At 45.8% G+C, this 27,899-nt stretch overlaps 3 protein-coding genes across 7 annotated transcripts in view; 1 reads left to right on the plus strand and 2 right to left on the minus strand.

Moving 5' to 3' along the window:
• The window catches only part of IL22RA1 (interleukin 22 receptor subunit alpha 1), a 10,099-nt gene extending 4,325 nt beyond the window's left edge, over positions 1–5,774 (minus strand). Inside the window, exons 1-6 of one of the 3 annotated variants that reach the window (XM_015883333.2) lie at positions 5,208–5,754; positions 3,395–3,527; positions 2,503–2,681; positions 1,544–1,728; positions 933–1,068; positions 597–718 (exon numbers count right to left, since the gene is read on the minus strand). In XM_015883333.2, coding sequence (XP_015738819.1) covers positions 597–718; positions 933–1,068; positions 1,544–1,728; positions 2,503–2,681; positions 3,395–3,527; positions 5,208–5,250 — 798 coding nt within the window. In that variant the 5' untranslated portion in view covers positions 5,251–5,754. Of the gene's footprint in view, positions 1–596; positions 719–932; positions 1,069–1,543; positions 1,729–2,502; positions 2,682–3,394; positions 3,528–5,207 lie in introns of those variants that run through there. The other 2 variants (XM_015883335.1, XM_015883336.2) reach the window with 2 other exon arrangements.
• GRHL3 (grainyhead like transcription factor 3) overlaps positions 1–27,899 on the plus strand; it is an 80,851-nt gene that overhangs the window by 28,100 nt on the left and 24,852 nt on the right. The window contains exon 1 of one of the 2 annotated variants that reach the window (XM_032448952.1): positions 22,382–22,512. The exons of the other annotated variant lie outside the window; for it this stretch is intronic. Coding sequence (XP_032304843.1) covers positions 22,466–22,512 — 47 coding nt within the window. The 5' untranslated portion in view covers positions 22,382–22,465. Of the gene's footprint in view, positions 1–22,381; positions 22,513–27,899 lie in introns of those variants that run through there. 2 annotated transcript variants of the gene reach the window in all.
• On the minus strand, positions 7,222–11,997 carry IFNLR1 (interferon lambda receptor 1). Of its 2 annotated transcripts, none has more exons than XM_015883338.2 (7): positions 11,433–11,997; positions 11,163–11,277; positions 10,754–10,935; positions 10,194–10,336; positions 9,544–9,700; positions 8,953–9,077; positions 7,222–8,745 (listed from the first exon to the last, which is right to left on the minus strand). In XM_015883338.2, the coding sequence occupies exons 1-7, from the start codon at positions 11,488–11,490 to the stop codon at positions 7,834–7,836; spliced, it is 1,692 nt and encodes a 563-aa protein (XP_015738824.1). In that variant the 5' UTR covers positions 11,491–11,997; the 3' UTR covers positions 7,222–7,833. The 2 variants fall into 2 exon arrangements, with proteins under 2 accessions (XP_015738824.1, XP_015738823.1); XM_015883337.2 differs by having other exon boundaries at positions 11,154–11,277; positions 11,433–11,996.

Genomic DNA, 27,899 nt, shown 5'->3' on the forward strand with positions numbered 1-27,899 from the left:
TGCAGCACAGGGTTGACTCATATGATGGCAAATCATTTGTTTTAAAACAAATACTAGAAGTTAAATTTTATTACTTATATACATTATATTTAATGAGGGCTGCTCTGAAAGTAACACCTCCTACTTTATGACATCAGAGGTAGCTGTTGGTGTTATGGGTTGAACCTTCCCACCAATGTGTCTTTCCATTTTATTGCCCTGAGACAGACAGCAGCAGAGGGACACTCTGATAGAATGGCATCTGACACTGAAGTGTGAAGGAAGCAAATGGTGGAACTGAATTCCTCCATGTGGAACAAACTATGCCCACTGACATTCATTGGCACTTGTGAGCATTTAAGGAGACCCAACAGAGGATGTAGCACAGAGAGGCAGAACCTGCTGCATTTTAGCAGTGGTAACAGTGGGGTATCTCTGCTAGTGTCGGTTTTTATATGTGGCTTGAGACAATTTCTGTTCACTCAGCGCAGCCCAGGCCAGCCAACAGGTTGGACACCATGGCCCAGACAATGCCTTTGCCTGCTCATGCATCCTCCCAACTAGCAGTGCACGCTGAGAATTTCAGAGGTTTGCTGTAGTGACTTAAGAACACTCACCAAAGACATGGGCTGTGCACCGTGTTGTTTGACGTACTTATAGGTCACATAACCAATAGCAGCAAACACCAGCCCGGCACAGAATCCGAGGGCCACAAAACAGTAGAAGAGCCATGTGTTATCTAGTCAATGAAGGGAAGAACAAGGAGAAAATGTAGTGTCAGAACTGTTGTATGGGGTCATCCAAATGATCATAAGTTGCACTGGGCAAGAATTTTAAACTAGCATTGCTTCAACACCTCTGTAAAGGCTGTGTTATATCAGCTGAAAGTTGGTCTCTTCTGTGTACCCGGTATCCCAGAAAGACTTTTAGTTGAGCAGAGTTAACAGCCTCACCTGGCAGTGTTTTAACCCAAAATACTTGACGTTTGCTGCTTCGTTCAAGGAGATACAGATGCACTGTTCCGTTATACTCAGTATCTGGGTCCAGATTGGAAACTTCAAATTCTTTGTTATGCTCATTCTTTATCCACTATTTAAAACAAAAGCAAATTCTGTAAGTCAGGAAAACTACATAAATACAATTTCTCGATCTCAGACTGCAAAGTACAGCATATTTTATTCACTAATAAGGTGCTGCAAGAAACAACAATTCTGTATAGTTCTAAACACACAATTTCCTTTCCACTGTTACTGCATTCAGTTTTTGCATTTCAATTCACTGAGAATTACATCCCTTGCTCTTCCAGTCTCTGACAGGTTCACTTTTGGCTATTTATACTGTTGAACTCTGGCTTCTTTTCCAAATTATCAGAGAAATGCTGAAAAGTTCCTCTAATCTGCTGAATGTCAAGGGCTTAGAGTTCCCCCCGTGGAAAAATCCTCTGTGGGATTTCTGTATATCAGAAATCACATCCTCTGTGTATCAGTTACGATGCCCTTCTCCACCTGGTGCAAAATGTGATCTACAAAAGTCAGAGCCTGCTGCCCTGACGTTTGTCCATTACCTTTTGATGTGTCCTTTGGTTGAATAGTGTTAAGTGATAATCAACAGCACTGAATTTGCTGTAAATGTCCTCTATGTTTAGCTGGTGGCCATCCTCACCTCTCAGCGGCGTATAAGGGGGGTGTATAAGAAACCTTATGGACCGTACATGAGGAATATACTCCACTTCTGGTGCTCCAATAATAGCTAGAAAATACAGAACAGAAAGTGTCAGCTGTTTAGATTAAAGGTTATCAGGTTTTGAATCTATCTTATACATGCACCCCAATCTGCAAGTGATGATATGTGCTTTGTATACAAGAAAAGGTTCCGATCTGTGTCTTGTTGGACATAGGAAAAGTCAGGAGACAGGAGATGCTGTCTTCCCTCATGGTTCTGCTGCCTACAGTCAATGTCTGTCTCTGTAAATTCTTTCCCAAGGCTTTTCCTTAGGACCAAGTTCTCATTGTTTGTGCACTGGTTCCCAGAGCATCCATTGGACTGGCTGCTTGTTTGCTGGAGTTAATGTTTCGTGGCTTTGATGCCCATATTACTGGCTGCACTCAGGGTGCCCATCATCTCTCTTACTAAGCTCCCCTGCCACACTTCAACCTTAAGAGCAGCTCTTCTTCCAAAGACAAGATGACATTCTCCTGTAATTACAGCTGGGTGGCAGACCTCAAGGGTGGCCCTGCCCATGTGCTTGTTTGCTGCTTTGTCCAGCAAATCTTCTTCATAGAATCATGGAGTCACAGAATGGATGAGGTTGGGAGGGACCTTAAAGACACTTCCAACCCCTGCCATGGGGGGCAGATAGGGCTTCTAATGGCCCCATCCCACCAGGCCTTGAATGCCTCTTTAGCCCTGGAAAGCTTTCACTCCCTCCCTAGCAAGCACAGAATTTTGCAGTGCTGAAAATGGAGGAGACATGATCCTAAACATCAGCGAGACACAGGTTGAATCCCCAGCAGTGGTACATACTCTCTTTTCTGGGTTCAAATCTCTCTGAGCACACCCAGTTGGAGGAGCAACGGCGGCTGACGGCCCTCACCCTGGCGTAGTAATGCTCTGTGAAGTTCTCTGTTTCATGAGTGAGATTGCAGAAGGGCTGTGTGATGCTCTGGCACTCCCGCTTGTTAAGCCAGGCTTTCTCTCCATACCTTTGACAGGACAAAAAATCTTTCAGGCTGTTTGGTAGAGCAGGTGCAATAAAGTCCTTCAGAACAATGCAGACAAGCTGCTCTGCCAACTTTCAGTAGTTTTAAAATTCATTATTGTAATTAGCAAGTGGCTGGGAATTAAACAGCAATGAACCCCCCCAAAGAACAGCCCTTAATCCATTCCCTTTGGCACTTCTGCAGGGCTGTTGCTTTGAAGGACAGATTATTTCAAGGCACACAATACACAGGAGCATCTTGTGAGCCAGCAACCGCTGGGCTCTGTGCTCAGCTGTCACCCAGTGACTGCATGCAGATTTGCTTCTGAGTTTGCAGACCTACCCAGATGCAACAAAACTATGGTGTAGTAGAGGCCTGATTTCTTGTAGCTCTGGTGACTGAATCAGAGGAAAGCAATTGCTATTACTGGCACTTACAAATTGGGAAACAGCAGAACAGAAAGAAGTAAGTTGCTGAAGGCAAAGCTCTGTAATGGAGTAAAGCTGTCAAGGTGTAAAAGTATTGCTTAACTAAGTACCATCTGCCAGTATAAGTGATCCTAACTGTTACTGAATTCTTGTCTAAGCAGAACCATTTCTGTAACAGTAAAACAAGCAGCAGAAACAGCAACGTTAACTTTTCTTTCATGGCCCTCCTCTGTAAGAAAAGTGGCCATAAAACCCACCAAATTCCAAAAAGAAGCAAACTTCACATACTGTTTATACTGGACATCAAATACAGTTCCAGGAGGGATATCTGCTTCAGTTTCCCATGTTAGGATGTTCTCAAAGTTTGTAGAAGAAAATGCCACACGTTTCAGACATGACGACCTCTCTGTAGTCGCAGTGCCTGCAGGAACAAAGAAACCAGTTTTAAAATGCATATTCTGGCACCTCTGCCCTCAGATGAACATGAATCCAGACGTGCTCAACCCTTTGGTGAACAGAAGTGTCAGACATCCCACTCCCGGTTTGCTAAAGGGGGGCTGCAAGGTAGAAGCTTGAACAGAAGAACATGGATCCTGGGCACACTGCTGTGTGCCTTGCAGATCACTGGCTCATCCCAAAAGATTGTAAGCCAGGAATTTACAAAGAAAGGCCTCAAAACCTAAGAGTCAAGAAGAGAATGCAGGAGCGCCTTATCAGATTTCTCTTAAAGCAGCTGAGTGGATGGAAAATGAAGAACAGGCTGATTTCAAGGCTAGATTCATGTCTAGGAATGCCACTGCTTTCTGCCCAGACTCAGGGAAGTAATGTGCTGAGATCAGTTTCACACCACTGTGGGTATGACAGCCATTAACCTCCCACAATTGATGTTTTATGGGATGAAAACTGCCTGTGCAGAGTGATATGCCAAGGACCTGGGGTTGGACTCTGCTCTGGGTGTGCCAGAGTGAAAGGCTCTGGGTTTCCTGCAGCCCTTGGCCCATTAGGGGTGGTGGGTTCTGGCTTTGCTAAGCAGCAATGCCTGCTGTGCCTAATAAACCCAGAGAGCACAGCAAGACTGCAGCCCACCTGCAACACACTGACACATCCTGGAGAAGTCGGGTTCTGTTCTGTCATGGGAGCACACGGCACAGAATTTCCTGAAGGTTGATTCATAAAACCTAACTGGGACAGTAACCTTCAGAACTGATAAGCTCTGTAAATTCAAACTATAGGCAAGTCCTCAAAGTTACACAGCACATACATTACTCTTAACTCTTGCTTTGCAGTGTCAACCAACCTCTTAAAATAGTGTGGGTTTCAGCCTACTCTTGCTGGAAAGGAGCAGCCCCCTTATGGCGTTTGTAAATTGGTACATAGCCGCCATCCCTAAGCAGGTAGAAGCAGCGACATCTCACATGTAGGAAAATTTATAGCCATAATGGAGGTGACCTGGATAAGATCCTTTCAGTATTTACGGGGGGTATAAGAAGAAAGGGGACAGAATCTTTAGCAGGGTCTGTTGTGATAGGACAGGGGAAATGGTTTTCAACTAAAAGAAGGGAGATTCAAGATATAAGAAGTTTTTTTACACCACAGACAGTGAGGCACTGGCACAGATTTCCCAGAAAGATGGTCGTGCCCCATCCCTGCAGACATCCCAGGTCAGGGGATGGGGCTCTGAGCACTGGTGAAGCTGTGGTGTCCCAGTGTGCTGCAGAAGAGTAGGACCTGACGGCCTCAAGGGTCCCCTCCAACTCCAACAATTCCACGATTCCATGATTTGTTTGTATCTCTCAGAAGTTCTTCTGTTCACACGCCTCATTGCAGAAGAGACAGGGGACTGAAGGCTGTAAATATCCTTTACACCTGTAGGACTCAGCTTATACTGTATCAGTGGCAAACATTTTGGATTGAAGGAATCTTTCCTTCTCTTTGAAAATACTGAAAGGTGAGAGCGACACAGCAGAGAGCTTCTAGACAGTCTTGAATGACAGCTCATTCTCTAGGTCTTACTTCAGGAAACACAGTTAAACTATCTCCCCTAATACAGATCCAAACTGAAACAACCATCATCAGAGACAGGAGAGAAGCCAGAACTTACCGACCACTGAACACACAGCCAAGACGACCAGAAGTTTCTTCATGAATAGCAGTGCAAGGCGGGCCGGGAGAGCAGGCAGTCAATCCAGTGTGCTGGTGAATCACCTTTTACAGCAGCTGAATTCTTGTTTGTGAGGCCAGGTTGGATTTGTTGCTCAGTAACTGGCTACAGAGCTGCTGTCCCGCCTGTGTGCTCATCTGAGATCACCAGCAAAAGATCTGCACGCATGTGTGAGCACATTAGAGAGCATTGAAGGGCCAAACAGGAACACTCCTTCCGAGTACAAACACGTAACTGTGCTAAGGTGCACAAACCAGAGGCTTAGAAAATCCCCGTCTTTTTTCTTGAAAGAAAGCCAAATGGCATTTTCCTGATAAAGAGCTTCCTGACTAAAGGCCCTCCTTGAGACTTTTCAGTTTTGGAGCTTGCTTTTCTGGTTGGATAGCTTTAACTTTCTAAAACTCCAGAAGTGAATACTTACTGCTGTGCACATAGCTGGTGTTAGAACTGCTGCAAACAAGACACCTATTTCCCTAGGAAATACCTTTGGATATTTTCCTGAAATGAAAGTCAAAACAGATCAGTAGTTTTTAATGTTATTCATGCTGCTGTTATTTATACTGGGTGTGAATGGGAGCCAAATGACTCACACAGCCCTGCTGCACTGGGCAGAGCACAGATCGGGTCTGCCAAGGCATTCGTCCTGCTGGGTGGCTGCAGAGGTTCTTCCTTTCCTGTTGCAGGAGCATGTCTTGCCCCTGCTTATTTATTTACTTATTTTTTGTCATAGCTTTTCTCAGAAACAGTTGTAGACCTACAGTTCATTTTAGCAGCTGGCAACACTATGAGGCTCTGTTCTGGATATCATCAATGTCATCTGGTAAAAAACTACACATTTATATGAAACCTAAGCAAGAAACAGACATAGCTCTTTTTCCATTCCTTTCTGAGGCTTTTAGGGTGTTGTTCAGTTATATTTTCAACTTCTTCTCAGAAAAAGTGAAGACATTTCCTTCTTTAGGGAAAACCAGCAGCCTGTCTTCAGGAGCTGTGGATTTAGGACCACCAGAAGTGTGTAAAAACAGAAGAACTGGTACTATTTCATGCTGCTTATTTTTCCTAAGATATCATAAGTGGAGAAAGCTCATCTGGCTTGCAGCCTTCTGCCTCCTGTTCTCATCCTGGGAGAACCTGGACAAGACAGAGAATTGATCACAGACCCTTTTGGGAAAGCTATGACAAGTCCAAGTAATTTTGTAGAAGTTACCCAACTTCTGAGCTTCCTGTAACTCAAGACTTAGGGGATTTTCTTGATTGCACAAGAAACTGGTTGGTAATTATATTTGGGTGATCTCTATCTTTCTAAATTAAGAGGAGGGATTTCAGTACAGGATGAACCTAAGGATGCCTTGAGGGTGATGGGTAAGAAATAGAGATTTCTAGTTTGGTAATCTTTTTTACCACCTCGTTCTTTAAATTTAAAGTGGGATTTTAATTAGTACATCTTGATTTCCTCTTCTGAAGCATCCTCAGCACCTCATATCACTCCCTACCTCTTTCTGATGATCTTCTAATGTCAACATTGATACCCCTCCCTCACATGAATCAGTTCTGTTTTTCCCTCTGTTCATCGAAAACATTGCTTTCCTCCATGTCCTTTTACCAGGGGAAAAAAAAGAAACCTAGGAGAATGTGTTTCCACGAGATGCAACGTGAGCAAATTAAAAATAATCTGAAGAAGTCAGCGTTGTCCAGCAAAGAGAGGCCCCATCTCTCCTGTGTCTTTCCTTGGTGGATTTCTGCTTTGATTCTTGCTCAGAGAGCTGCAGTCCTTCTCTTTCAGTGACCCAGACTGAGACCTGGCTGGGAAGTCCCAGACGACCCCACTCAGAAAAAAAACAGTAGAAACTGGAAGCCTACAACGGAGTCCTGTTTTAAAAAGTAATGCTTTTTAAGAACAGCTGCAGCCACTCTTTGTAGTTCTGTTAAGTACGAAAGCACACATACACACAGATTTATCTATGAAAATATTTTACTTCTGCATATAGTATCTCTCAGACAACCTGCACAGCAGGGGACAATGATAAGTACATTTGTATAAAAAGTAAAATAAATAAATAAACATGCTACACATTTCTCACTTCAGCTTCGGTTCACTCCATTGAAAGACAGAAGGTGATCTCTGTAGGTTGATGGCAAATCTCAAGAAAACACAAGGCACTGCATGTCTGCAAAGTGATACTTAGCGGAGGTGTTACTGTGTGCCTTCCCCCTGTTGGCTTCAGATGGTGTCCCATATCATAATTTTAATGTCTATCGCAGCTGTATTGCTACAGAGACACAGTTAATGTACATTAGTTACCTAATAGTAAAAACACACCTTTTGTGTCCCAAAGCCATATCTCTGATGGACCAGACATCAGTAGAAAAACTTGTTCATCTGGCATCTCTATCTAATAAATTAAAAAAACAAACAAAACCAAACAAAACAAAAAACATCAAAAAACAAACACAAACCCACAGCACTATCAGTTATTTGTCCTTGTTCTTGTCCAGGTATCCTTGCCTGGATTTCTATATCTCTCTAGCATCTTCCAGGCATGCCACAGAACTGCAAGGATATACCCTAGCTCCTTCTCATGTAATGGGAGTGCTGATAGCCTTTGAATTTAAACATTTTATCATATCTTTTCTCCATATCTGAAGTTCTCAATGCTTCGCTTAGCACCATGGATGCAGGAGGCGTCCTGTCTGTGAAATTATCGCTGTCACAGTCACTTGCAATACCTTCATCTTCTGCCACCTGTAATGTCTGAAAGTAAATGAGTTTCTCCATGCTGAGATCTTCATTGAGCAGCGAGTTCTCACTGACCTGGACAGGCTGATCAAGTGTTGGTTTCAGGCAATGTATGGTAAATTCATGATCTTTCGTATACAGGCAGTGTTCATCAGCTGGAAGCCTGGTGCAGCTCCTGTTCACTGGTGTGTGAAGAAGGCTCACTTCTAGGCAGTCATCACTGTCTGTGTCATGCTGTCCATGTTCCCTGGGACCTGGGAATCTCACATCAGTGAGTGATATTCTTCCCAAAGAGGAACTGTGAGAATGTGATGCCTTTTCATTTCCTTGGGATCCTGAGGTGTCCACCTCATTCTTTTTCATAGGAAAGAAAGAGAAACCCACAGCACTTAAGTCAAGTGTGGATCCACCATCCACAGAGAGACCTCCAGATGTGAAGTCCAGGATAGTTTCTGCATCAGCTGTTCTGTATGTTTGAAAGTTGAAATGTCTCCCTGGAAACTGAAGCATTTCAGTGTATGGGATGAAACTACTACTGTCTTCTTCCTCTTCCTCCTCGTCCTCTTCTGATGATGATGGTAGGAAGGAAGCCATCCATAGTCGGTTGTTTCGTGCTAAAGTTTTGTTTTTCTTCCCTTGTGACATTGGCTTTTCTGTGCAGATAAGACAGTCTGTGAGGAATTCATTTTCTCTGAGCTCACAGCAAAAGGTTGGTCCAGCAGTTTTACAATTAGATATATCCTATCAGAGAAAAGACACAAAATAGGTCAGTGATGCTTTTCAAAGAAAAGTTTGGATATAGGACATGCCAGAATCAAAGCTGTCTTATAAAGGGACTTCTGAATGCAGAAGCACAGACCATAAACAGCTTTTACACTCCTTCCCAGATACCCTCTGACAATCAGACAGACTTTGATCTGGGAAGGTACTGCAGCATTTGGGCCATACCAAAGCTTGAGGCATCTGCTTATGCTTCACATCTTGTTTCAGCAGCCAGATGGTGGAGACACTTGTCAGAAGGACGAGGAGGACACAGACAGGGATCACGGCAGAAAAGGGGAACCTCCATTCCCCTGATGAAACAGAAAAAGACAAAAACAAATTTCCTGAAGTTAGTATGTTTTATGCTAATAATGGGCACTTATGGTCAGCTTTTCTTTCTGAGATCTCTGAAACTGTTAAGGCTCAAGATCCCACTTTTCCAGAGCAAAGGACGACAGACATGCCTGAGACGAGCCTCTGAGTCACAAATGTTAGAAATGATTTCTGATACCAGACAGTGCCTTAATGAGAGCAGGTAGAAAATGAGGCTTTATTGAATTTATTTATTTTTTTTTTCTCCCAGGAGAAATTTGAAAATTGCCAAGGCTGCAAAACACTGCTACAGAAGGCAGAATCCGTTCACTTGGAAATCCAAATAATTGAACAGAAAGCCTCTTTTTTTTTTTTTCCTTCTGAGAAGCTGATGTTGATGGAATTCTTTGACACACTGTAATCTCATTTGATGGCTTAACACATCCTTCCTCAGGAAGGTCATACCTTGCTGGTTTAACACCACGCACACTGGCTGGGAGAATTTGCTGTGCTTGAAGTCAATGCTTTGGATGGAGGATCTGGCATTCAAGCAGTAATTGCCTCTGAGTGCAGTGGTGTCAATGGTCACTGCCTTCTTCCTAAAGATACTTTTGTATTGCTTCTGTTTAGAAACAAAAGGAGCAGAGAGTTAGAAAGATGGCTGTTTCGTTGTTGAGATGAAGTTACTCTACCCTTTTTGCTATGACTCTCATCATCCCATTTGCATGGCAGCAGTGGCTGAAAGATGTGCAGAAAGGCACCTGCCTAACTTGTTATTTGTAGTAAGCCTCTCTTCACGTCTGTGCTATGCACTTTGCTGCCATGCTGTTAGCAGCACCCAAACTAGCTGTTCTAAACCTTGGATTTTTCTCTGACTTCAGTTGCCTCTGAACATCGTATCTAAATAGATAAAAACAGAGTAAGAAACAGAACTAGCAATAAAACAAAGATGCTGAATGTAACACACTCATTTCTTTTCCAGCTTTAGTTAACTCTGGTTTGACCATTTCAGATTCTCTAGGCCAGGCTGCAGTCACTCCCTGCATAGATACTTGCAGCTATTTCATTTCAGCTGGGCACCATTCCTCTGTTTTAGTAGTTCCACTTTTACTGACCTTGTTTTCAGATCCAGCTTCCCAAAAGTTGAAGTCATACATCCAAGATAAACTCTCCACACAGAGGGCCATAGGAAAAGTGGCATTCACATGGATTACATTCTCCTTTACATTCACATTTAGAAGTGGGGGAGCCAGTTCCACTATAATTGAGTGACCAGACATAAGAATAGTGGTTACTGACATCATAGTTTCATAGAAGTAATGTTTTATTTGGCCGATCTAAACCTCTAGCTGATATCTTGTGGTGGACTTGAAGGAAGGAGGAGGGCAAAGGAACATCTCTTTCTTTTAATGTAACATACCCCCAGTGATACTGTCTTTCTGTTGTGGTGAGCTTGAAACCAGATCACTCACCTACAGCACTGATGAAACACATTCTGATACCAGCTACAAAACTTAAAGTCAAATCATCATGGCTCTTTGTTGCTTGTGCCCACTCAGTGCTGGCACTCATAAAGCTTCATGTTTCTCTTCCTGCCATATGTGGTTCAACTAATTTGCTCATGCAAACACTGTTGCTGGGATGTCCTTCCATCCAGGCTGTACCTGACACTCACCATCTAAGTGGTATTCCTTGAACTGTGATGTTACCCATGGCGAATGGAGTCGTCCAGAAGTGGCTTTTACTTGAGCCCGGAATTTAATGAAGAAGTTTGGAATCACACATGTGAGGTTGCAAGAGTTACTATGAATATTTCTGCAATGAGGAACCTTTATCCATTTGTCCATGCGTGCCTTGCTAAAACAAGAAACATATCAAACATCTTTTGTTATACTTTATAGAGCAATGAAGTGTTTTTCTGCATGGATGCTGAATCTTGCTGAAAGTTCAGGGCACTTTCCAGACAGAAAGGGATTGACTTTGATCAAAGAATGCAGTCAGACCACTGAGCATAATGGCGCTGATTAAGCACACCCAGAGATGCTGCCCTGTGCCTCACTTCCTATCAGACTCACCTCTCATACCTCACAGTGTATAACACATCTGGAGGCGATCCTTCTCCTGGAGTCCATGTCAAAATCATATCAAAATCCTTCGACTGTAATGTAACATTTTGAGGAGGAGGAAGTTGACCATGACCTGATCCAAAAGGAAAATTAAGTGAATTATTAAACATTGCTTTGGAAATAGGAAATATCACCTGTTGTTGACAAAGATGGTTTCAAGCAAAGATGGTTTCCCACCAGCAAAGCCACGTCGCCTGGCAAAGCGAAAGTGACAGAGCCATGACGTACCTCTGGGCTGCCACAGGAGGCACAGAACTGCCAGCGCGCTGATCCTCCATGCTGACATGCTGCAGCAGAACTTTTCCTCCAGTAACTGATTTCTTTCCTTGCTACCTTTTCATCGTGTTGTTTTCCGGTACCAGGTCGTACGGATGGTGGAGGAATATGTGGTTAATTTCTGACACGCATGTGCGCAGCTTCACTTCCTTGTGCAGACCAAACGTGGCACTACTCATTGAACTGAAGAGGGAGCAGAGGTGAGACTGCTGCACAGATTGCAGCACGATGCCCTCCGGTGTCACAGAGCTGAACTCTGGTACGGGCTACGTGAGAAGAGAACGTGGCAGGAGCCCTCTGCTCTGGGGCACCTCATAAAAAGTGACCTTTGGGATTTACCTGCGCTGTCAAATATTTATGGAAATCAAATCGCATTTTACTGCATCAGATACCTGACCATAACCTAGCAGGTATAGAAACCTGTCAGCAGCAGTACGTGAAGTTATGTCAGTCTCATGTTATGAGGAGCCGAGGATTTGCTCTCAGTGTATGTTATCAGGCCAAGAGGTACAGAATGACCCCAGTGCAGAAAGCAGAGCGCAGAGCTGCGATGCTCCGTGTTTGGGTTTTGCCCTGAACCTGAACTAGACAAAGAGGAGTGGCATCAACTGAAGGAGGTGAGGTCTGGGTTAGATGGCACCAGGAAATGCCCCGCTCATTGGGCGCTGAGGCGCTGGCGCTGCTGCCCATCTCAGCTCCATCTCAGCGGACTGTGCGCGGCTCTCCAGCTGCGGCCACAAGGGGGCGCTGCCGCCCGGAGAGACGAGCCGCGCTCCTGCCCCGGTACCTGAACACTCCTACCGCCGGCGCCGTGTGCAGTAATCGGTCTCTATGTATTGCGATTGGCTGCCCCGTCCCACGGGGCGTGGAGCCCCCTCCGCCATAGGGCACGGTACGCAGTCAGCGGGTACGGGGCTGTGCGGGCACAGCGCTGCTGCAGCCGGGAGTGCGCGGCTGGGACCTGGCGGTTGGCACGTGGCGACCATGTGGCTCCTGCGGGCTGTGGGTTTAGTGATACATTGGTGCATCCATCGCTGCACAAACCCCGCATTGCCCCGCTGGTCTGGTCAGTCACGTCCATGCTTTGTGACAGGGGCTGTCCCTCCTCAGTACTCTATACCCGGGCATTCCGCTGACAGCTGGGGAGCACTTTGCCGTCTCTCGCCTGTCCGTGTGCTACATGATTCAGACCACGAAGGCAAACCATCACCTTCCCTGAGTCACCTTTCCTTCCTGATCCCTTCCTTAGGAGGGGCACTGCAGGAAGCGCTGCGGGGCGGCTTCATGAAACCGCTGTGGGGACAGGCTGGCAGAAGGTGCTGCCGTCCCACTCCTTCCTGCTCCTGCCCCACCCACACGCTGGTCCTGGCAGATCTGTGTGTGCCGAGATCCAGGTGAGAAAAGGCCCACGTGTTAGCAACACTTAATTGGGCATCTCTGGTCTGAGTGGCACCATGGGAAACCAAACCATAATGACCCATAACTGAAAGTTAAAGAACGTTTCACTTGACCACAATTTGCAGGAAGGAGCAGATGATTTCAGTGTGGTTCTGTGTCCAGGTCTGGGGCTCCCAACACAGGAGGGATGCTGAGATGTTGGAGCGGGTCCAGAAGAGGGCTGTGATGACATGAGGGCAGAAGCTCAGAGGGATGAGCAGTGTTGATGTGGGGCGTTACAGGCAGCACTGTCACTTCCAGGTTCTGGTATTCCTCTCTTTTGAGTAGGGCAGCTATGATGAATGTCTGTACCAAAGGGAAAGACCTTCCCTTCTTGCCCCATGGCAGTGGTGTGGACCATCCTCCCTGCCCTGCCCCTTTCTGCTCCATCATGTAACAGGTGCAAATCTGCAGAGATTTTTTTCCTCAGGAGAAGCCCCTGCTGAGTAAGGCAGAAACCTGCTCTCATGGAATGAGCTCATTCCCTCCAGAGGGTTTGTTTATTTGTTCACAGCAAACAAACAATGAACAGTCTCCTGTGTGCATGTTTAAGGGATACTGGGAGGGCCTTGCCCTGGTTGCAGGAGTGGCTGCTCACGCTGTGGCTCTGAGCTGACTTCATTTTCACCTTCCCTGTGACCTGCTTTCTGCATGCAGCCTTGTGGTGTGCAAACACAGTGCTGCCATGCTGAAGTTTCCCTGTCACTAACCTTCCTGCGCAGCTGGCTGCATCACTGGAAAGGCAACCACTTGCTTCTCAAGTAAAGGCCCCAGAACTGCCAGCTGGTTTTCCATCACGAGTGAATCAAATGCAGTAGCTATATAGATCTCAGGTAAAGTCTGAACTGCAGCAGTATTTTGGGTCTCAGCCTGAAATCATGGACCTGTCCTGTCTTTGTGCCCCCCCTCAAGCAGCAGGGCAGCAGTGTGAGATGGCACTGCTCAGTCAGTGGACTCAGCAGGGTGTCATGCTGCTTTTCTCATGTTTCTTGAAATCTGTCCCCTCCCCTTTACAGCACCTTTTTATTCACACTGAAAGCAGTCAGGAAGCTTGCCTGGACTTGCAGTAACAGCGAAACTCCAGTGCACACAGAGTCGAACGTTTGCTAGCCCGCAGTGCAGATACAACAACACGGGAACCTCCTGGGGGCACCGTGCCTCCCGAAACCCCCACCTCTCACCCATCAGCGTGGGAAAAGCGGTGGGGACCCTGCATGTTCCAACAGAGAGAGAGACTTATTTCTAGCAACCTGTCTGCTGTACTCTGAGCCAAACTGTGCTCGTGGGGGTCATTCCACAGGCTTCAGAGCTTGTCCCTTGAGAGCATCTCTGTGCTGTGTGCCATGCCACCCTGACTGATCCGGGGGTTTCTCTGTGGGCTCAGGACAACACATTTTGTCTTGGGTGGATTTCACTCAATGGTAGAGTAAGTGCACACGCTTGGAAGGGAGCACGTAATGTAGGGAAGCTGTGTATGTACTGTCTTTAATGTGGGCATCATCATCAGGAGAACTGGCTGCAGAAGTGGGTGTGTGGGGTGTCCAGAGGTAGATTTCCATGCTCTGTCTGGGGCAGTGAGATGCTGTTCTCCTGCAACCGCTGGTGGTGGCAGCTGCACTTCCTGGCAGGGAGGGCAGCATTTGTTTGAATATTTGCAGTGTTTTGCATTGTAGTATTTGGATGCCAAAGCTATGCACTGCTGTAAAAGTTAATTAGCCATATAACTAATTAAAGACTTCTTTTTATTGCTGCCAACTTGCAGTTCAGAAAGGGGCTTGTGTCAAAGTAGATGCAACCACACATCCCAGTGAAAGAAGTGCTAAACCATTCAAGATCCAATGGACCATTCAGGGGATGGATGAGGGAAAATCCCATCATGGTCTGGGGGAAGAAACGTCCCAGTCCCATGCAGGAGCAGCACAACTGAGTGGGCTGTTTGCCTCTCCAGATGAGCTCTTGCTGTGAAGGGGAGAGCAGAAATGTGGAACTGAATGTGATGGACAGGATTTGGAGGTGCCAGCAGACATCATGGTGGAAGAGTAACATGTCCTTAGGGACTTTGTTAGATCCCCATGTCAGAGCTCCAGGCTGGAGGGTCTCTGAACTAAAATAGGATGTTCCCTGCTGTAAGGACCCAGGCAGGCTCTGTTTGTAACACTTGCTGGTGGATGGTCCATGCTCGCTGTGCTGCTCTGCTGCCCTTGAGATGTCCCCGTATGTTGTGGATGTCACTAGAGCAAGAGAGGACTGTCCAGATGGATGCTAAGACTGTCTCATTTCTGTGGGTCACTGTAAAGGAGATTTATAATATTTCTTTAAAAAAGCATCACCAACAATGCAGTATCACTCTAATTGAGTTCCTTAATCAGTGGTATTAAGGGAGCGCTTCCAGTTGCTTCAGTGCTGTCTTGACCTGCTGATTCCTGGGGTCATTTCAGCCCCAGGGAATAAGCAGTGAGAGAGCAGAGGGTGGAAAAGCCAAGGTGAGGTTTGGGCTTCCTGGCCTGGCCAGCAGCCAGGAGACGTGCTGTAACTGCATGGCACCAGGCCCAGAATTTCCAGGAGGCCCAAGCTCGATTCTGAGCGTAGCAGAGGGGCCCGCGTTTCCACCAGCATTTTGCACGTGCTGGGTGCACTCAGGGCCTGGGCTGTTGTGAAATCCCAGCCTGGTTGAGGGTGGCTGAGTGTTTGAAATTCCACCAGGCTGCCCAGCCCTCTCTCTTCACTGAAAAAGAGGAGGGATTGAGCAACTTCAGCAAGTGTTCCTTGGCTGTGGAGCTCACGTACCCTGCAGAGCACAGGGGATGATGCTGATTTCACCCAGCTGCTACACAGGGGCAGTGTTTTAAGGCTCAAAGCTCAGATCGCACGACTGCTGAGGTCGATCTACTGATACACATTTACACCAGATGAGGATCTGGCCAGAGTCTCGATACTGGGAGAACACGCATCCCACCCCCGCTGCTATCAGGCCCTGCCCTCGGATGACAAGAATTTAATTTAAAGGCTCAATCTCTTGTCTGAACAGCTCCCTCCCTCCCCCACTCTGATGGGAGGAAAAGCTTCAGAGAGGCATCAGGTAAGTGGGAAAGCTTCGGAGAGAGCTGTCTCTTGCCCTTTAGCCATCCAGAGAGAAAGAACTCATCTAAATGAAATGAGGATCAATCAGAGAGAGGCATGGGAAAAGCTGGGAAAATGAGCCTCCAGTGATGTATATTCATGGGGGGGAAAACCTCCCCCAGACATGCAGAAGCTTTGATGAAAACCCTCCCAGCTGTGCTGAGCCTTTGAAGTGACACAGCAGAAGTGCCTTCACGATTAGCCAAGAGATAGAAGCAAATGAGCTCTCAGTCAGCTGAATCCTTGTATTTAGGATAGACTTTAATACTTACTTTTTATAACTCTTTCCAAAATTAATGAGCATCATCTGCACTGTGGCCCATCATTCCTTTTCCCCCTTCCTCCTGCACCACACCCCAGATAACCTACAACGCCAGGTGGGCAGGAGATGAGGTGGCCGTGGTGCTTCATGCTCCAACCTGGAAAGAGTACTAAACAATTAGCAGGAAATAAAAGGCTAATGGAAATAGGGCTTTTTATTTTTATTTTTTTATTTTTTAAACCATAAAGCAAGTTTCTGGAATCTCCCCACATAACATGTCACAATGCTGTAGCATTTCAGCAGCGGTGTTTGCCTTCTCCCACACTGGTCTGTATCCTCTGTCTCCTCTTCTGAGCAGGTGGGAGCACTTTTGCACGCGAGGGGTGGAGAGACAATTCCCCACCATAGTAGCGCACAATTGGGCCGGTAGCACTTTCACTCCATGGGCCTGAACCTCCTTTGCTGAGTTTGAATGAGTACCCAAGTCCCATGGGAGCTGTTGAAGGTTTTTTATTGCTGGAAAGTCAGTTATTGCAGAAATCTTGCTCAGAAACACACTTTCACAGGGTCTTTGCTTGCAATAGCTGGATGGGATTCTAAACACAAAGTACTCTTGTGTTCCCCTCTGTGAGAACTCGGGCTGTCCAGTAACTCCATTTCTCACCCATGCTGCCCTTCCCAGCAGATGGCTCCCTTGCAGGAACACTTGATGGAAGCACACTGATGTACGTCATGCTTTGAGGTGCATTGGCAGCTTCAGCTGATCAAAGCATGTCTTGTGATGCAGTGCAATTTGCCACTTCAAACTCTTGTCAGATACTTTGAAAGAAAGCAAGTCAGTTGGTTTTTCAGTTATAAGATACTTCAGGAATGGTCAGAGACAAGACATTGTTCAAGAGCTCAGTTAACTGAGAGCTTCAGCACCACCAAGGTTGCAGTAAGACTTGTGCGTGTTTCTGCCCCTTGAGATGGTCCAAACTCCCTCTTTCCTGGCTGCCACTGGATCACCCTGGATCTGGCTCACCCCAACAAAAGAGCCCCCCTTCCCCACAAGCCTCTCCCACAGCAAGTTCTGTAAATCAGGAAAAACCAGCTTTTTGCCATCCCAGTGTGGTCATTTTGCCCTGGTGTCTGCAAAGCCCTGGCTTTCATTAGTAAGTGTGCAGCTCCATTTGTGGCTTCTTTGTCTCTCAGCCCATTTGCCCGGCTTTGGCCCTGCTTTGATCTCTGCTGTAGGCAGTGCTGCGTGCTCAGGTTAGCAGGAAGATTGTGATGAGTCAGGAGGGCACGTGGAGGGCCCATAGCTGGGATCTCTGCTCTGATGTCTGTTGTGCACTCAGCAGTTACAGTTTCTGTAGTGAGCAAGACGTTTCTAGATGGCATTTCTGTAGCTGAATGTAGTATGTCAGAAAATCCTGATGTTTTACATTCATAGAATCACAGAATCATGGAATCAGTAGGCTTGGAGAAGACCTTTAAGGTCATCCAGTCCAGCTGTTCACCTAGCACCAATGTTGCCCACTAAACCTTGTCCCTAAGTACTACATCCACCCTTTCCTCAAACACCTCCACAGATAATTTGAATTGCTCAATTTGAATGAGAGTGGTCCATGCATACTCAATTAGCATGAAAAGGGTCTTCACTGGATTTATTGTAATTTAATTTCAAGTATGTTTTGATGAACAGGATCAGTGAAGGTCATCGGATTCCAAACTGCAGCAATTACATGAGAGCTCAGTGCCATTTTTCTTCCCTGTTCCATAGGGCAGGGATCTGCCTGTGTCCCAGATGACTCAGGTGCTGTAGAAGAGGCCCAGAACACCTGCTCTTCCCAAAGTGATCACTCTTCCTTCATGACAGACACTTCTCGAGGAGCCTTGTTCCCTCTCACAGTACATCCCACTTCACAGGGTCTCTTGGGAATGTAGAGGCTTTGTCTGCCCTCAGGTGTGCTCATGCATGCAAAGATCTTTAGTGGGGCATGAGATATCTTTCCCTTCCATGAGCCAACAAAAATGTCACGTCTTGAGAAAATGAAATGAAATCTCACGCATCACCTGTCCCACAGGACAGGCAAACACAGTCCTGGAGGAGCTGGTAAAGGGGCCCCAAGTTTGCTGTAGGTGAGTGAATTCTTAACCTTCCTTGCCAGGATCTAAGAGGAAAAGTCAGGGCTCAGTTATTTTTGTACACATAAGGACAGTATTGGCTCTCTGCCCTGAGTTCCGCATAGAGCAAATGCAGAAATGGGGCAACTTAAACCTAATGCTTGTTCATTCTCTCTGAACTGGGTTACATGAAGGAGGGTCCACACTGGCTTCCAGGGGGGCTAGCCAGGGTGGTGAGAGTTACCCCAACCTCATGGGTGAAGGAATAAAGCCAAAGCCATTGGGGTTTGTTGGGGCTCTGTCTGAGCAGCATTTCCCCCAGCAGATGAAAAGTGCATTTGTAAGAAAAAGTTAAGGTAAGCAACTTTTTGTTTAAAGGAAGCAAATGCCCAAGACAATTTCCTTATACTTTCTGCCCCTGTTTTTCAACAGTAATAGAACACAAATGTTGTGTTGTTGTTTCACATCCTGCGGCTTATTTGTGGTTTTCTTCATCATGCTTCCATTGGCAGATGGCCTGCACTAACCACCACTAGTGTTGAAAATGCCTTTTTATGTATGTTTTGTTTAGAGTTATAAAAACAGCTTTTCCCACGTCACCTTTTCTCAGTGTGTGTGTTACAGATTTGCTCTTTTCTGGCATGAACAGAGTTATTTGAGTGCCAGTTGTACACTTGCTGTTGCTCAGCACTGCTCAGCGTCAGCCATCCTTCTAAAGGATCTACTGTGAACTTGGGAAATCCAGGTGCCTTTTATGCCTGTTCTGTAGTCTCTGCAATGCAGCGTGTGGGATGACAGAATCAACACACAGCAGCCAGTGGTGCTCGACAGCACTGTCCACAGAAGCCCATTACCTCCTATAATTAATCCTCACCTCATTAAGCAGAAAGAAGGCAACTCATGGGTGTGTGGGTGTGATGAGGCTGTGGCTGGTGCTCCTCTTCTCACTGCCTCTTGGGTGCAAGCATGCGCTAGGCCAGGGCACCGAACAGAACAAAGGGGAATGGCTTTAAACAAAAGGAGGGGAGATTTAGGTCAGATGCTACGAATAAATTTTACTCAGAGGGCAGCACGGCACTGGCAATGCTGCCCAGAGAGGCTGTGGGTACCTCATTCCTGGATGGAATCCTGAGCAGCCTGATCTGGTGGGTGGCACCCAACCCATGGCAGCAGGTTTGGAATTAGATGATCTTTATGGTCCCCATTCTGTGATTCTATGTGTCCGTGATTCTGCAGTCACGCAGAAGGAACCACTGGCACCGGGTGGGCACAGCTGCAGACTCTGGGCTGTGCGTTGTGCCACGCTGTTGCACAAAGCTGCTGCTTGCATCACAGCAGATCTCACTGCTTATCTCTAGTCCACACCCTCTTCATTCTATTCAGTTCTCCCCTTACCCAGCAACAACTGCTTAGGCAGAAGACCTTCCTCACATCTCTGGTCCCCTGTTGAATGCTATCTTGAAGCAAGGTGTTTTCCTGCACCAAGATCAGGGGTCAGGGCCTTCTGCTGTGCTGTGCCTTGGAGGATTTGGCAGAGCCCCATCTCTGGTATCAAAGCTGTTGGTGAACACGTGGGAGCAGGGACGCAGCAGTGGTCTGTGTAGTACTTTCCCTTCAGGAGAGCACCTCAGGGAGTCTGCTCCAACAGAACCGGACTGCTCAGAGCTCACAGAGCTGTCTGTTGTGACAGAGGATTTTTAGCAGACAAACCTGTACTTACGAAGTCTGCCTCACATATAACAGAGGAGGATCATAGAGGCAGCTACTGTAATTACTGCTAATGATACTTACACTTACCCATATGTTAGTTCCATATAAACCTTTTTTATTCCCTGCACAAACAACAAATAATGAGCAGTCATCACCTTTTTTGGAGTTGCATCATGTCTGCTGGGACAGAGACCGTCACCAAACAGCTCCTTGCACTCTGATTTCTGGGGCTTTGAGTGCCATAGAAGCACATCAGAATGGCAGGTGAATTCATTAAGATCAGGAGGGACAAGTTAAAGTTATCTGGAAAAACTGTTCCCTAGACACTGTCACAAGCAGTGTATTGGTGGTGCAGTTTTCGAGGGGATTACTGCAGGGTGTGGAGAAAAGCTGATTTTGGCTTGTTTCTTTTGCCAATGAAATTGTAAAGCCTTTGTCTGGGGTTTGCCGTTCCAGGGGATCGAAGGCTTTTGGCATTCTTATATCTGCTTCCCTATCACACACCTTTGATTTAGTCCCCTCACTTCTGTTTTGGCAGTTCTCAGCCTAATGCGAGTGAAATGTCTCAGCCTTGATTAAACATCAAACATGCGCCTGTGAAAACACCACACAATTCTTCTAACAGCATCCAGAATTGGATTTATTGTATAATAAATATGTTCACTGGAATTAAGGTGAGGTGGTGGTTAAAAACAACTGTGGTTTTCTTTGCCTTTCAGACCACCAAAGCCCGGCCCTCTGGCTTGTGCTCGTGCATTACAGTTGACAGCAGTAATTTTTAGTGACAGATACAGAAACATCCTTAGGGAGAATTCAACAGAGATGGAAGTTTCCTGTGGGAAAAACAAAACTTTTTTTCTTCTCTGTCTCCTCCTCCTCCTTTTTCTCCTTCTTTTTAAGTGCTTTCACCTTTTCTGGTTTCAGTCTTCAGTGACAGATTCTTTACAGACATGCAGAATCTTTTTGATCCCTTTAATTTCACCATGTTTTAAAGCCAGATCACAGCTCACAAGGAATAATAAGTTTATTTTAGGATCAGATCTGAAAAATTGGCTGCACATTCCAATTGTTTTGGATCTGAAGGAGAAGCCAACTGTGGTCTGTATTTGTTGCAGTCACTGAGAAGACCACACCTCTGCATGAAGCACTGTCCTTTGCATGGCAACTGATACTGTGAGCTAAACTAGATTGCACAATTTAGACTCTAATCTTGACTGGAAAGATAGCATCAATTCTGAGTCAGAATCATATTTTCCCGTATCTCAGACGAATATTTTTGCACAGCAAGTGGGAAAATTTGCATGTATGTAAATGCATTTGATCTTGATCCCACCATTCTGAGTGAGTCTGGGGTCAGGTTACTCTCCCAGAGGATGCAAATAGCTGTTTATGTGTCATGGTCTGATTCTGCTCTCAGGATTTTACAAGCCAGGCACAATGTCCTACACGAAGGGATTGCAGTAAACAAGGGGGTGGAGACTCAAAGGGGAGGATGGGTTTTACGACAGCAAGATCCTGCGATTCACCTGTTGTTTGAAAGATCTTTAATGATAATTTTGTAAGATTTTGCTTTGGTCAGGATATGCCTAAGATATTCATGCTGTAGTTAATTCTGGAGTTTTTTTTCTATTTGCTTATAATGTACTTGTGATGTGAGAAGCATAAAATGGATGGCAATGTGGCAATCCATTGTTTTGTTTCTGATTGGTGCAGTTGTGCAGAGGAAATGACACATTTGTGATGCTCTCACCGTGTGAGCCTGAATTAAACATTCAACCAGTGCAACAGCTGCCTGACCATAGAATCCAAGAATCATTAAGGTTGGAAAAGACCTCCAAGGCCGTCCAGTCAACCTAGAACTTGAGTGAGGCCTTTTTTTGGAGCCATTTTCAGCACTATTTCCAGAATGCTGCCATTTTTCTCAGCAGACACCATGTCATGAATCCTATGGACCTAAATAAGCCAGCACTAACACTGTGTATAACAGCACTAACACTCTATGGCAGACAAAGGTGCAGCTGTTCTGCAGCAGAAGTTATTTTATAGAGAGTAGAGGTAGGTCCTGCTGCAGAGCTGCAGTTCTCAGGGCTGTAGGTGAGTACCAGCTGATAACGGTAGGAAGGCAATTAATTACTCACCTGCCAGCACATCTGTTACAAATAGCTCCAGAGGCTGATTCGTGGGATGGTTCATCTGATGCTTCCTCCCAACCCCCCAGTATTAAGGGATTGACTGCTTAGTGGATGGGAATGGGAATGATGACTGCTTATTCTATGAGAGCCTGCTCCAAAATGCTCTGTAGTTCTTGTTGCAGGTGTAACATCAGTTGTACAGGAGCACGTGAATCATGGTGAATTCAGCAGTTCCGGACCCTATCACCCTACAGAAAATCAGGTACTTCCAGGGTTTGGGGATGGGTAGGCAATGCCTGCAGCCCAACAGCTCTCATGTCTTAGGGTTACAGCTGATTTTCTTATGCTGAAATTTCTCTGGATGCAGCAGTGCAGGCACAGCATTGGAGTGTTATGCCAGGTAGGGCTGGTGCTGGTGGAGCAGCAGCATTTCTTCTCCTGCAACACCTGCAGCTTGATTCCTGTCTGTTCCCCTTTGCTGTTGGCAGAGGAAAGCAGAAGGATAGGAAGTCCCCCCATCTACCTTTCTCTTGGCTCTCTGTAGGATTACTGATGTTCAGGCTGATCCTCAGTGTAAGTCTGAGCACCCCACCCCCCAAACAAAACAAAACAAAAAAAACAAAAAAACAAAACAAAACAAAAAACCACATATATTCATTGTCGGGGTGTGCCAGGCTTCATAGGAGCAGACTATAACCAGTAACCAAGCACTAAGAGGGTGTAAACAGGTGGTGGACCTGGCCTCTATGTCTTCAGCTCTAAAAGCATGAACAGAAATACCCAGGCACAATGTTTTTTCTTTCATCAGCACACTACAAATGTGAGGGGGCCCCTGTCAGATGGTTTGCAGAGATAACTTGAAACATGTAAATAAATCCATCCCTGTGTCTCCTGAGATCCAAGCTCAGATGTTGCATGCTGTAAACTCCAGCAGTTGTAGCCTTCATTTACATAATCAGATGGGGAAGGGAGGCGGGTTGGTAACAAAGGGTGCAGCTGCCTCCCCACCTACTGTCTCCAAGATCAACAGATTCCTTTACTCCCCGAGGTGCTGGAGTCTTTAATCTAAAGCTTCATGGAGATGCCCTGTGCAATTAGCACCTATACTTACTACTCCATCTTGCTCCATTCTTACCCCAAAGCTCTGTAGATAAAAGAGAGGACTTTGAAAGCTCAGAGTCTTTTGTGGCAGTTTCCTACTTGGTGCAGTTACCCTGCCTTTCCTTTCCCTATGGCTCTACACATCTCCCAGGTTTGTGGCTTTTCTTTTGCAAAGGAAATTCAAACCCTCCTTTATGTATTGGGATTGTCCATAACTCCATCCCCAACGTGTCTGTTTTGCCGTCCTTTATATGATCTTTTTTTTTTTCCCCTCACATTTCTTCATCCTAGAGCCCAGCTAGCTTTCTTTATTCCTCACTTGGGGTTTTATTTGCAAAATTGCATGGAGCTATTCTAAGACTAGATATTTTCAACTGATTTCTTGGAATCACAGAGTCATTAGGTTAGAAAAGGCCTCTAAGATCATCCAATCCAGCCGTTTGCCTACCACCAATATTGCCCACTGACTGTGGCCCTAAGAACCACATCCATCCTTTCCTTAAAGATCTCCAGGGATGGTGACCCCGCCACCTCCCTGGGCAGCCCATGCCAGTGCAACCGCTGCTCTTTCTGAGAAGAAATTTTTCTTAATATCCAACCAATTTCCATCCATCATCACTCTAAAGAGAGGCAGAAAGTTTGCAAGAGGAAGATTTTAGGAGCCTTTTTTTCCCTTTTCCTAAATAAAATCTGGAAACAGCGTGACAGGAGTCAGCAGTGCTTGTTGATGGTTCTGCTGCTCTCTCATTCTTGAGAACTATCTCTTGAGTGAGATACTTCACCTTTGACTCCATTTTCTCCTGTAATCCATAGACATAATTAACTGGCTTTATTTATCTCCTAGGGATGCTGTTAGCTTTAATTGGACGGTGCTAATAGAGCACTTCCGATATGTTGCTTTCTATGGCAGAACTAAATTTTATTGTCTGGAAGAAAAATGTGCTGGAGTAAATCCTTTTTTTCCCAAGAAAAGCAATGAAGAAATGGGAATCACTCTGTAACTACGGATTCTGAGGAGACTTGTGTGACTTTTTGTGAGCCTGCCGATGGTAACTGAGGAAAGGAAGCTTGCTGTCAGTTGGCTTAAATTCATTAAATATATAAGAATAGAGAATTCATAGAGACTCTTGTAAAAAAAATAAGTAAAATGCTGAAAGCTACTGATTGCTGGAAATGGGTCAGCACTGGGTGGAAGAAGTCTACAAAGACTCATTCAAACTTTCATGTGAGCTCCTTTGTGACTGTACACCTGGGGGTATTCTAGGGATAGGTCAGCTCCCAAGAATAATTCTGGAACTGGTGAATTTTAAGGAGCTCTGATTTTAATTCATATAGTTTAGTTTCTGTGGTTTACATCAAAAGGCACCAAAATGCTGGGAAAACCTCTGGAGCAGCCACACCTCAGTTTAGCGGAGGGCAGTTCATTCACACCTACCTACTGAAGTGCTCTTCCTTTTAAGCTATGTTAATTGTTTTAATAAACAAAACAGTTTTCTTTCTGCAGCATTCTAGTCTTTTAGCTGCTAGTCACTTCAGTGGTGTCCCCGTAGACTATGAAATTGCCAGTCCCTTGTTTTTCTTTGTCTTACCCCATCTATTGATTTTCATTGAGTTTGGTGGCAGGAAAGAACAGATTTATTGGAGTCCAAATAATTCTGTCACAGCAGAAACATTCACTGCTCTCTGAGCTGCCAAATTGTATGTCTGCACACCTGAATTGGGCAGGTAACCAGGAAAACAGGGAACGAGGTGACTGCATACACAAATGGACATTTTTATGTGCAAATGCAGTTTCTTAGAGTTGTAACTTGTTGAGTGTATTTCTTCAATTTATTTAGAAAAATATTCTGTTAATTTCTTCTGCCACCTTTACTTCCTAAAAATTACAGATCATTCTATTAAGTTTAGATGCTTGCCTCCATGAAAATTACTATAAGCAAGAGAAGAACTGGGATCATTGGCCGCATGATGGCTTTCACTAGAGAAAAAATCAGCATGCGCTGTGCTGGGATGGTTACCTCTGCTGCATATTTGGGATATTTCTCAGTCTAAGTATAGGAAATACTTGACCAAAGTCAACAACCAGGCATTTCTCTTAGATGCCACCACTAAAGCTGTGCTGACAGAGTGAATTCCAGATGGAGCCTGGAGAAGTGATGATTAATTTCCAGCAGTTCTGAAGAGGAAATTATGCTTCTTAAATCAGTCTAGGTGAATTTCAGCTCTTGCATAAAAGGCGCTCTAATTGCATTGGTGAGTTCAGAATGAACTGCAGAGCAGTGTGCAGGAAGTTCACACACCCCTTGTATTATCATTATTGATTGCAAAAGAGCCCCAAATGTTTACTCACTTGGCCAATAACATGTTTGTGTTCCCTCTCTGCCAGCTTGGATGGGGCCCTGGGCAGCCTGACCTGGTGGGGGGCATAAACCCATGGAGGAGGGTTGGAACTGGATGGTCTTTAGGGTCCCCTCCAACCTCAACTGTACCACAAATCTTGGTGATTCTATGATTCCGTGATTCTATGATTGATGCCACGAGCAGTGCTGGTGCATGGTGTGCTGTGCAGCTCCAGTCACGGCACCATTCAACTGTCTTAAGTCAGTGCTTGGGAACATCAGTCACACTTTGTTCTTCCCTTCAGCCTGCCCTACTTTGCACCCATCATTAATCATGTGGCGGTGATGGGATGGGACGAGGCTGGCAGTTCCTTTGTGGTGTTGGTCACACAACTACTCTTGTGCCCGACTCCTCCCATCCCAGATGCAGGGTCAGTGAGACATTTAATTTATTTGCTGTGTGGGGTGATTTATGGGCATCAAATTGATACAAGCAAAATTCACTTAACAGGAAGCCTGGTGAGAAGGAAAGCAGCTAAGGAATGAAGTAGGCAAGTGTTCTGTGGGCCTGTGACTCAGCAGGTTGCAATTTAGCCATGCAGGGGAGTGGAGGGATGGCCCTGCAGGGCTGGTAGCTGAGCTGCTGCAGGATGCTCTGCTGGTGCTTCAGTCCGTAGAGTGATCTGGGGTGGTGATTTTTCCACAGGCCTCCTCTTTCCTCCCTGTCTTTAAGAAGATAGCAGTACCCTAAGAGGGCTGGGGGCAGTGAAGTTGTGCATGGTCCCTTTGTCTTGTGGGAATTGGGTGAACAGTAGTTGCTTTGTTACCTGCTGAATGAGAAACTTAGTCCCAAATTTGCACTTAATGTGAGGCCGTTTAACCCTTACTGTAGGTCTTTGAAAAAATCATAATGGAGCATCACAGGAGTTAGGATAAAGCAGTGTAAAGCTGGGTGAGGCTCTTTGCAAAACTGACAGAGTGCACTATTACTGTGCTGAGGTTGGGTCATGAAAGGATCTGAGACCAGCAGGGAGAAACTTAGAAACTTTCCTCCTGCTGGGCTGATTTTTCCTAAAGCAAGCGCTGCTCCCAGCTCCTCACACGGTGGCTACAAGCTCCATGCGTTATTACAGGAGGATGTCAGGCCAGGAGAAACAGAAGTGAATTGGCATGCTGGTCAGGGCAGCTCTTCCTGCAATTTCTTTCTCCAGCCCTTGAAACAAGAACTAGACTTTAATTGCCATTGAAAATAACTGTGTGGCTTGTTTGGAACATGTAGCAGCCTGTGCAGGAGGGGAAGCTCTTCAGGCGGGATGGAGCTGGGCTGTCCTCCTTCCCAGGGCAGCTCTGGGCAGGGGCTGGGCAGACATGCTCTGCATTGCTCCTGGTCAGTGGTCTCTGCTGTCTCACAACTGAAGGCATCTGCACATGTCCAGGGATTCACATTTCGGAAAGGTCCAGTCTCTGAGTAAAACATTTCATCCTAAAATCTAACATAAATCTCTTCTCATCTAGTTCAAAGCCATTCCACCTTTTCTCTGCCTGTCCCCGGTGATTTCTGCCTCTCTAATTTCAGCCTCTCTGGGATGATTTCCCTGGATGCAGTTGAGAAATCCCTTTCAGTCAAGCAGTCAGCAGGACAGGAAGCTTCAGCTGCTTCTCATCTGGAAAGGCAATCTGACAGAATGCCAAGCCCAGGGGCAGAACTTCAGACCTGGTGCCAGTCTTGCTTATTACATATCTGAGTTCTGCAGCCTGGTAGACTTTCATCATGTAAATTATTTGCTTCTCAACATCCCTGCAGTTATTAAAAGCATCGTACTTAGAACTGCCACCCAAGTTTCTCTAATTAGTACATCTGCCTTTCAGGGCAATTTTGGATTGTTCATTTTATGACTTGACCTCAGGCAGCACATGGCCGGTATTGGATGTGGGTTCACATCACCCAGGGGAGCTGCCTGGGGTCCTTTGGACAGAGGAGCTCACTGGGAGAGAGGATCTGATATGGCAGAGGTGGGCTCTACACAGATATCAGTGAGAAGTCATGCTGAGGTCAAAGGGGAGATGTCATCTAATGCCATTCTCTGCCCAGGGCTGTGTCCACTGCCCCCTGGGGCTCTCTGTAGGGCAGTTGTCTCTTCTGCGGGAGAAAGGAACATCCACAATCCAAAGCACAAGGAGCAAACCCTCCCCTGCTGAGACCTGCAAG

This window comes from Coturnix japonica, chromosome 23 (assembly GCF_001577835.2).
Source record: "Coturnix japonica isolate 7356 chromosome 23, Coturnix japonica 2.1, whole genome shotgun sequence".
In the NCBI taxonomy this organism is placed as follows: Eukaryota; Metazoa; Chordata; class Aves; order Galliformes; family Phasianidae; genus Coturnix; species Coturnix japonica.